This window comes from Brassica oleracea, chromosome C4 (genome assembly GCF_000695525.1).
Source record: "Brassica oleracea var. oleracea cultivar TO1000 chromosome C4, BOL, whole genome shotgun sequence".
NCBI lineage: Eukaryota > Viridiplantae > Streptophyta > Magnoliopsida > Brassicales > Brassicaceae > Brassica > Brassica oleracea.
In genome coordinates, this window is record NC_027751.1 from 43689415 (window position 1) to 43699582 (window position 10168).

The 10168-nt window shown below is 36.0% G+C and overlaps 2 protein-coding genes across 2 annotated transcripts; one reads left to right on the forward strand and one right to left on the reverse strand.

Moving 5' to 3' along the window:
- Positions 1-3354: 3354 nt before the first annotated feature.
- On the forward strand, positions 3355-4502 carry LOC106336919. Its single transcript, XM_013775897.1, has one exon. It carries the CDS (start codon positions 3520-3522, stop codon positions 4300-4302), a length of 783 nt encoding a protein of 260 aa, XP_013631351.1. The 5' UTR covers positions 3355-3519; the 3' UTR covers positions 4303-4502.
- A 708-nt stretch (positions 4503-5210) lies between these two features.
- Positions 5211-8788, reverse strand: LOC106342591 (serrate RNA effector molecule-like). Its single transcript, XM_013781565.1, has 11 exons — positions 8415-8788; positions 8143-8289; positions 7731-7805; positions 7585-7659; positions 7458-7505; positions 7276-7344; positions 6415-7179; positions 6286-6334; positions 5877-6127; positions 5610-5768; positions 5211-5485 (listed from the first exon to the last, which is right to left on the reverse strand). Exons 1-11 carry the CDS (start codon positions 8786-8788, stop codon positions 5425-5427), a joined length of 2073 nt encoding a protein of 690 aa, XP_013637019.1. The 3' UTR covers positions 5211-5424.
- Between the last annotated feature and the right edge of the window lie 1380 nt (positions 8789-10168).

Consider the following 10168-nt stretch of genomic DNA (forward strand, 5'->3'; position numbering starts at 1 on the left):
TAAAGTAATCCCATAATGTTTTAGAAAGGAAAAAAAATGTAAAAACAATTTAAAAAAAAAAGAACACACGACACAGATCAAAAATATCACGTAACCTTAATTGCATTTGGTTTCTAAAATCCTCCAAAACTATTATTTTAAAATCCTCTAAGGTAGAGCTTGATTCCAATAACAGTAGCCTACACCAATTATCATCAGCTAAAAAAACTCATCATGTGGTTACACTAAATTCTCAAACACCACATATTGTATAAATATGCATCATAGAACAAGAGTTTTTGAAAATCACGAGACAAACTATGGAGAAATCATAGATTGATGAAGAAGAAAAGCCAAAACCGTTTTTTTTTTTATATTTTGACAAAGAAAATCGACTAGGACACATTTAGGAAATTAGAATATTTTTAGAATATTTTCCTAACTAAAACTTCCTTAATTTTCGGAAAACTTGTCTTTTTTATCTGGAGAAGGCACCTTCTACACTGTGTAGAACCATGACAAAAATTTTGAATACAATTTCTACTTTTTGTAGACGTTCATGTTAAATTTAAATTTCGCATACCTGAAATTTTAGAATACTTCATAAAAGTAGAAACTGCATTCAAAAGAAAAATGTTTTTACAATTACTATAATTCACATTCTACATATTTAGAATTTTAATCATTTTTAGATTGTTTCTTCTAAAAAAAATAGATGGACTTATTTATTCTATAATTCGTTTTCTACTAACTCATTTTCTGTAGAAAATAAAATTTTACTTTTAGTGGAACGTAGTTTTAAAATTTTATTTATCAAGTTTTTTAACCAAAACAAAAATATGTATTTGTGTATATAAGTATTTTATTAATTGTTTATATTTTTAACATTTTTTTGGATTCATAAAATTATTTATTTCATTAAATTTCAGAAATGAAAATGGTAAAATAGAAAATAAATGGACAAAATTGATTTTATACCGTAGAGACATCTACGTGTTTTTATGTTTTGTTTCGGTAATTTTCCCTTTAAACTATTCATGTGATGTAGACTAACGTGCACTCCACCACAATTAATGGCACAATGTGATCTCCACATACAATTATTAGACATCTTGACCTTTCAAGATATAATGTTTGTCCGGATGGCATATTATTCATATGAATTCATTACACAACTTTATGTACAAACTTTATTCGGATTTTCTGTTTCTCAGATTTTTTTTTTTTTGGTTTTCGATTTCTTCGGTTTTGGGAAAATATCACTGAGGTGTACCGAACTACATTCCGGTTTGAAATCCAGTTCATTTGGTTTGGTTTTAGGTATATTATTGTGTTTCGAACAATGTTTTTAAAACCGGATCGGCTAGCGAACCAGAAATATTTTGGGCCATGGGTCATTGTGGTTTGACTGGGTCTGAACTGGATTCGATCATGTTTACTTAGATTAAACTAAATTTAATGATATTTTATAAATGATATGTATTTAAAAAAAAAATAGATCATATCAAATAAAATGTTTAAATAGTCGTAATATGTAGGAAAACTTAAAAATAACAATTAAAATCTAAAATCAAATTGAAAAGCACATTTAAACTTTCATCACAGATATTATCACTCTAAATCTTCATCACCTTTAAAAAAATATATATATACACATTAGGTAAAAGTTATATTTTGAAATATAAATTTCAGAAACGAAAATGTTTCAATTATTTAAAGTCGTCGAAACAAGTGATCATGAAATAATTTTTTTTTTTAAAGTGAGAAGTAGACAAAAACAATATATTGACGTGAATATTAAACTGTGTGAATCTTGTAATTTATGAGTTGTAGAGACGACAAAAGAAAAAGACGAGAGACAATACTTTATTAATCTTTGATAAATCTTATTTTTACTTTAAAAAGAAGAAAAATTAATTGTTTCATTAACAAATTTTTGTCTTATATACGAACCGGAATTTGGCCGGTTCATTGGATCGCCAGTTTCCGGGGTTTTGACGGTTTGATAGGAGTTTTTAACTGGTTCGATTTTAGTTGAGTTTTAACATTAACCCAACCCAGATTATTTTCGGTTTATAGTTCAATCCGGTCCAATTGTCAGTTCGGTCCGATTGTCAGTTCGGTCCGGGTTTAAAAACACTGGTTTCGAAGTAAACCAACATTCTTTCATAACAGCCAAAATTGTCTCAGGATTGGTTTATGCGATAAAAATTAAAAATCTGGTTAATTTCAGTTTATTTATTTATTTATTTGATTGTCAGATTTTTGTTGATATTTATATGACCGATCGGTTTATACGTGCCAATCTGAACTGAACCAAAAACCAATTAAATTTTTAATTCTTGATATTCGGATTGTAACCAAACCAGACGTAAAACCAAAAACTGGAAACTTTTGGTTCGGTTGGTTTGGTTCATTTTGGTTAAACCAAATGTCCATTGCTACTTTATACACTCATTTGTAATAGAAAGAAGAATGTATTTTGGATATATAAAACCAATTTATTATATATATGTATACATATAAGTGTTTGATGTTTTGTTTATAGAACATTCATTAAATTTCACCAAATATTAACCGGTTTTTGTTAAAAATATATATTTATAAGATATCACTATTCAAATATAACTAGATGATTTTATGTGTCATGTGCAGATATATATTCACATTTTTTAAAGTTCATTAATTTTTGAAGTAATCATTTGTAGTTTTTTATTTAATTTAATATTTTAGTCTAATAAAATAATTTTTCATTTTTCAATATATAATTTATACTATTTTCAAATAATTTATACTATTTTCAAAAAAGTATAAAATAATTTTATACTATTTTGGTTTTCCGTTTAATAAATAAATACTAATAAACTTTTGTTATTTGGTTGTTTTGGTCAATTTCTGGTAACTCAATTTTCAATGGAAAAACTTTTTGTGTATCATTTGGACTACGGCGGTGACGAACCGTGTTGCTTTTCTGCCTCTTAGCTGTATGTAACTCTCTCATCATTATAGATAGACTTGGTTCTTTAACTTGCGCTTGTTATCTTACTCGTGCGCACGTAATTTTATTTTATTTATATGTATTATAAATTTATAAACTACAGAGTATATTATTTACTTGTTTTGTTGCTATATTATATTCCTTATAAATATTATAATAATCTCCCCTTGAACTGTTTCTTTCATAATTATATACGGAAATGAAGCTATTGGCTGTTCCCTGTTGGACTGATTCATTGCAAATCACGTATTAATTTACTTGCTAATCTGAAAGAAACAAATATTAAAAACAAAATCCACAGTAAATTCAATGTGGGGCCCTTCGCATTAGCACCGCGTACGATATCATTACTCTTGTTTTCTTTCTGTACGCGTTATCGCCAGCTTAAATATTTGCAATTGTTTACAAAGAAACGCTCCTCTGTCTCTGTGTTAAACATTAACAGCGTTTCCAAATTCAGTTTCACTTTCATTCACTTCTTCTTCTTCAGTTGTTTCACAAGTTTCTCAGTTACTTTTGTAGAATCAATCTCTCTTTCTCAAATGGCTGAACGAGTCCATCCCGCTGATTCACCACCGCAGAGCGGCCAATTCTCCGGCAATTTCAGCTCCGGCGAGTTCCCAAGAAAACCAGCTCCACCACCCGCGACTTACGTGATCCAAGTCCCCAAGGATCAGATCTACCGCGTCCCCCCGCCGGAGAACGCGCACCGTTTGCAACTCCTCTCCCGGAAAAAACCCAATCGCAGTCGCTGCAGGTGCTGTTTCTGCTACTTCCTCGCCGCAATTGTCATCCTCGTCGTCCTCGCCGGAATCTCCTTCGCCGTTCTCTACGTCGTCTTCCGTCCCGAAGCTCCGAAATACTCCGTCGAGGGATTCTCAGTCTCAGGCATCAATCTGACGTCTCCGTCTCCAATTTCTCCCAGATTCAACGTCACCGTCAGGTCGCGTAACGGTAACGGAAAGCTCGGGATCTACTACGAGAAAGGGAGCAGTGTGGACGTTTTCTACGGAGACGTCGCTCTCTGTAACGGCGCTTTGCCTGTGTTTTACCAGCCGGCGAATAATGTAACGTTGGTTAAGACGGCGTTAACTGGGTCGAGGATTCAGTTAACTAGTGGCGCGCGGAAGGAGATGCGTAATGAGCTGAGTAAGAAAACGATGCCGTTTAAGCTGAAGATTAAAGCGCCTGTGAAGATTAAGGTTGGTTCGGTTAAGACGTGGACGGTCACCGTTAAAGTTAACTGCGATGTTACGGTGGATAAATTGACGGCACCGTCCAGGATTGTGTCCAGAAAGTGCAGCCATGACGTGGACCTTTGGTGATTTTCAATTTTTTTATCCAAAAACTGCAAATGACCAAAAAAAAAAAAGACGAGAGTACAGAGGCTGTTTTGGATTTATAGGATTTTACTGAATGTTTTTTTGTTATTGATTGCGTTTTAATGTTTTTTATGAATCATACATACATTGTGAATTTGTGATTGCTAATGAGGAAATTTTCCAATTTGAACTTATTTAATATTCGTTAAAAACTTCCTCTTCGGACGATTAAAGATTTGCGAAAAGAAAACCAATGCTTAGCTATGCTGTAGAAGGAGTCAAACAGGGTTTATAATAGATTAGGTAAACTCCACATGTGAAATTAAGTTGATCAAAAAGGCTTCCGTCTCAATGAGAAGAAAAGAGCTAAATTAAAGTATCATGAAGAAGTTAATTACTTTTAACATTCATTTCATGGAGGCGTTTGGTCAAACAAGAACATCTCCCTTTGTGCCAAGTTCTTGATAAAAAAAAAAAGTAATCAATAACACGATGGACTTTTGAACATTTCGTTGAGTGAAAACCCATGGATGTTAGTTGATACTACGCAACCTTAGACTTTGAATATTTGTTTCAATACTCAGCACCTTTTTTATTTTTTTAACATTCATCTTTTAATCTCTATAATGATTTTCTTTACTAAAATAAATCAACAGAGCCTCTAACAAAAGTATACCAAAAATTTACAGTTTAAAACTAAAAGGCCAATTAAAATTTGCTATCTATAAGCAAGGCACATAAGACATACCATGTATGTGATTATTTCAATTATAAAATGGCTAGGATTTTTATTCAACTGATACAATTTCATATTATCAGAAGAAAAAATAATATATCGTATTTCACTAATACAGTTTTTGTAAAGAGATACAATAAAAAACTTTGAAACCATATAAAATTTAGAAAGCAAATTAACTTCGAAAATCAAGTTTGCTTATTGTCGAGGACAAATTTGGCATGTTGAGTACACAACTAACATTCGTAACACAAGCTTGTTTATTGTTGAGTACAAATTTAGCATGTAGAAAATAGTTTAGATTGATAGAAAGAGTTATAAATGTTGGGAAAAGTCTCATTATATTTCCCAAGACCTGAACATCTCTCTATAGCGCTTTCTCCGTTTGCCTACAAGCTCCTATAATCAATAACGGTTACCTCTTCCTCTGGAGCATCTAGGTCTTGGTAGCTGCATCATAGTTTTCGTGACATTAGTTTCTATAAGAAACTAGTATCTTGTTCAAAGGTAACCGACTCTAGATTGAATGCAATGTGTGATGATTATACTCATAGCGTAGAGTGAAACACATTACCTGCGTAGCCGTCTAGGATCCTGTCTAAAGGCCGGAGACAAAAGAAAAGGGGCTGGTCCACCTCTGCCACCACCTTCTAAAGGAGGGTTTGGTCCGCTTGGGTCCCTGAACATCTGCATTGCAAACTCAGGTGGTGCTGGTACAAATGGTCCTAGTGGCCTGTCCACATCATCATTCAGACAACATTACAGATCACTAAAGTTAATAACGGTTTATTTACCATAATACTAAGATCATGTGAGAGTGAGTAGTCATTGCTAAACCTACCCGGCACCGGGAACAGGCATGAGCACTGGCGGTGCGTTCATATCAGCAGAGTAGGAAGGAACATGAACACCGCCTTGTCCACCAAATGCATCGTAACCACCTTCCTCGGGATTAGGACCATTAGGACCGTTACCATCACCTCTCTGCTGATCCTCTGACCGATCAATTCTGTCACGCTCTCTGCGTCCACCTCGATCATCCCTCAATCTGCTCTCCATGCTTGGTTTACGTCTCATCATAGGTCTATCTCTCTGCCAATGGTATGTTCCCCCCACGTAAATAAAACTCAAAACAAGACTAATAAACAAGTGAAATTTCAAAGCTGTAAGCCTGTAACTACTCTTTTTTTTGTTTGTAACTGCCTGTAACTACTCAACATTCGATCAAATGATGAGAAAAAATCATTTACCGGGCCAGGTTGCTGCGTGGCTGGTTGTCCTCCTGGAGCATTAGGATCACTGCATATTGCACACAAATATTTCATTACAACCCGATCAGAAATAACAGAAGAGGAATCCACTGGAAACGGCCTACATACTTCATATAGTTCTGAAAATACAGTTCTTCCCGCACTTTGACAGTCATATCCACTATAAGCTCAGCGTGCTTCAGCTTGAGATGCTTGTGCACAAATTCAGCAGCATGAAACAGTTTCGTGCAGCCTTTAGCTCCACAACCATATTTCCAACCATACTTCTCATCCCTAATCTTTCGGACATGTGGATCTAAAGCTTCAATAGCAGCAGCATCTAGCTTCTCTTTGGCAGCCATCACTTCCAGTGGATCTTGACCTTTCAACCTCTGTTGCCAATGAGAATCAAATTTATCTTCACCCTCATCTCCTTTCGCATCAGGGCCTTTTCCTTCCGCTCTCACATGCCGCAGACCCTTAGCTTCGCTTGTTTCAACCTTTCCGTAATAGTCCACACCATGAACACGCCAGAGATACGTGATAAGCGTGTCAAGCAATTCAACACCCTCGAGGCCTTTCACAGATGTCAAACCTCTTATGATTATAACTGGACCAGTCGAGCCACTGTGCGACTTATCTTTTCCCGACGTTTCAGTTTCTGAACTTGATAAAACATTATCCACGATTCCTTTCTCAGAGTCCAGCTTACGAACAAGGGCTTGTGCTTGCTCAATGTCAGTTAGGATTCTCTTTGGGTCAGAAGTGAAGCTGGGTGCTTTTGGTGCCGCTGAAAAGTCACTCTCTTTACCTCTTTTACCACCACCACCACCACCTGCTTCATCCTCAGACTTTGGCTCACTTGTTTTATTCAGTGCTGTCACTGCAGGACCTCTGGAACAGATCGAAGGAAAACTGTGGGCTTTAGAGATGGCAGAATTATCATAATCATAAATGCGGAGTAGATAGAGGCCAAGGAAATGATCTTACAAATCAAGATTCCCGCTCTGTAACTCAAGTAAGAAGTCCTTCGCCACCTTCCGTGCATGTTCATTCCTCCTAAAAATTTAAAGGATCAGATAAACAAAACAAGATATCATGTGTAAAGTATAATACACAAACAGACTAGCACCGAATTTAACAGCTGCATTTTTCAAAAGAACTGAACTCACTTTTCTATGACAGTTAGCAAGTTGGTTGGATGATACTTGTCTTTTAACCTGGAAGCGTAAGCATGTTAATAGATAAGCAGAATTTCTCAAAAGAAAGTAAACGATGGGAACAGATAGTGAAAATCACCATTCTTCCTCTTTGTGAGTGTTAAAATAGACACGTTTCTGTGTTGTGATATACTCTGACTTGTATTCTTGATATCTGCAACAGGAAAAAAGACATTAAGAGACAACTGCTTAAGCACCAAGACAATTTTGTCATCGTAACCATACCTGCGTTCAGCTTCTGATGGCAATATATCATCTTCCAGCTCCTGGATAAACTGCTTGTATGACATCAATCCGTCCCTGGATTAAAGAAATACAACGGTGTTTACAGCTATAACAACGGCAAGGGCGTCTAAAAACAGCCTCTATCTTGAAAAGTGAAAGAGAACAAAAAAATGGCTTTATCTGGAACTCAAACAGCAATTGCTGAAATAGAGATGACAGACTTCAACATCTCATGTTTGACAAAAATAATGGATTAATCATGTGCCTCAAACATTCACTCTAACATACAGTTCTTTGAGCAATAAACACTTTACAAAGGATGTATCTCCCTTTCACTGAGCACCATTCATACTTCCTAGTTTGCACAATTTACTAGACCAAAAAAAAGAACATTAGATGAGGGAACTCTGACCTTTGAGTACTTCCTCTGTTAGATGCATCACCATAACCTCCACGACCTCCCTCCCAGTCTTGATAGCGCCCCATGAAGCGGCCAGGAGGTCTTTCATCACCGTAACCATGCCTTCCACCCATTTCACGGTCATTCTCATATCCAAATCTATCATTGAAACTTAAGAATCAGAAACGCAATTTGATCTTCTATACAACTATTAGGTAAGCAACAACGCAATGTCTTGGATCAGATTGGCGTTTCCAAGCATTTAGGAGATGAAGATTGATTACCTTCTATCGGGAGGTCCATAGCCACCACCACGCCGACCATCGTATCCGTTATCGTCCCTCCGGTAGCGCTTGGGAGGAGGAGGCGAGCGGCGCATGGGAGGAGAGTGCCGCCTGTCTCTGTACGGCGGCGGAGGGCTCCCGCTAGGCCGCCTCTTGTAGTCCCTGCGGGGCGGCGGCGGGAGGGGAGAACGGTCACAGCGATTAGGCGGACGTTCTAGGTCTCTGTCGTCGCGTCTCTCGCGGGAATCTCTCTGAGGAGGCTGCTGCTGCTCTTGCGGCTCATGGTCCTGCTGTGGCGGAGGAAGAGAGGTGGTGGTATTCTCCGGGGGACGGATGTCGACGGAATCAGGCGGAGGGAGCGTCACATCGGCCATTTAGAGAAGAAGATCGGAACCCTAAATCGGGGTGTCAGGTTTGGTACGACGATACACACTCTCACGTTTTATAGGTCTGCCGTTACAACTTACAGTGAACCATGATGACTCCCAGACCTATCTCCGTCTTTAGATATTTTTTCAGAGAAAATCAATAATTTATATTGTTTCTTGACCAAAATATTTATCTAATCAAAAGTCTTAAGATTAGCAAAATAGCCGAATCCGAAAAACCGAAACGAACACCATCCAAAAAAAAATGATACCACGTCTAAGAAATAGTAAAATATTCACAGGGATATAAAACTTTTGTATCCAAAAAATAGAATTAAAATCGATCCGAATCGAAATTTGAAACCCAAAAATAGAATTAAAATCGATAGGAATCGAAATATTTCAAATAGACCTGAGCATTTTAACCTGGACACGAAAACCCGAATCGAAATCGACTCAAAAATACCCAACTTGAAACCAAACCGAAACTTTACAAGTATCTTTTGGATCCAAAATTCATTTACCCGAAAGAACTGAAATTGAAAGGAACCGATCCAAATAGACTCGGACCCGAAAAAAACCGATCCGGATAGACCCGACCAGATAAGAACCGGTTTGTACCCGACCTAAAAACCTTGTACATCCAAAACTATGATTTTTTTGTGTTCTATTATATATATATTATTTTATGATTTAGTTGAAATATATTTGTTAACAATATTTGTTATTATTTGGTAATATTTTTAAATAATATGAATCTTTAGAATGTAAAATTTAGAGTTTAAAAATGTTTTATTGAAATTATTAATGGTTTAACTTAAGTTATTTTGTAAAATTTTAGATATATATGGTATCGACTAAATTTGATGGAGTTCAGGTATTTCATATCTTTTTTAAGATTTTAAGTATATCCGAACCCAAAAAAATTACGGGTATTCTACATGTATTTTAATTATAGACTCGAACCAGATCCATACTTGAACCGATCCGAACCCGAACCGAAATTTTACAAATACTTATTGGGTCCAAATTTCTAAGAACCGAAAAATCCGGACCCGAAAGAAACCGGCGTGAACCCGACCCAAAGACCCAAACACACATGCCTAATTTTTCTAGCGTCAAATAGTAAAGTTTAGATCCACTCAGAGCTTAAAGTTAGAGTTTAATCTTACGTTTTGAGCAAACACATAAATCGACTTTTTTCTATGATTCAAAGGATTGTAAAGAGTTTTATTGAATATAACTGACAATACAATGAAGATTAAGAGAATGTATAAATTTGAATACAACAAAGTATCAGTTTTCACCTAGAGAGACTAGGGAAAAGCCTGCTGATACGGTGATTTCATTTCCATCAGATTAAGCTGTAGCTTAGGAGAGGCTGAA

Coding starts and splice junctions, on each gene's coding strand:
- LOC106342591 (XM_013781565.1), bottom strand. CDS start 8,788: ATGGCCGATGTGACGCTCCCTCCGCCTGATTCCGTCGACATCCGTCCC. Junction 7,345..7,457: donor TTGCTAACTGTCATAGAAAA/GTGAGTTCAGTT, acceptor TTAAATTTTTAG/GAGGAATGAACATGCACGGA. Junction 7,180..7,275: donor CAGAGCGGGAATCTTGATTT/GTAAGATCATTT, acceptor GATCTGTTCCAG/AGGTCCTGCAGTGACAGCAC.
- LOC106336919 (XM_013775897.1), top strand. CDS start 3,520: ATGGCTGAACGAGTCCATCCCGCTGATTCACCACCGCAGAGCGGCCAA.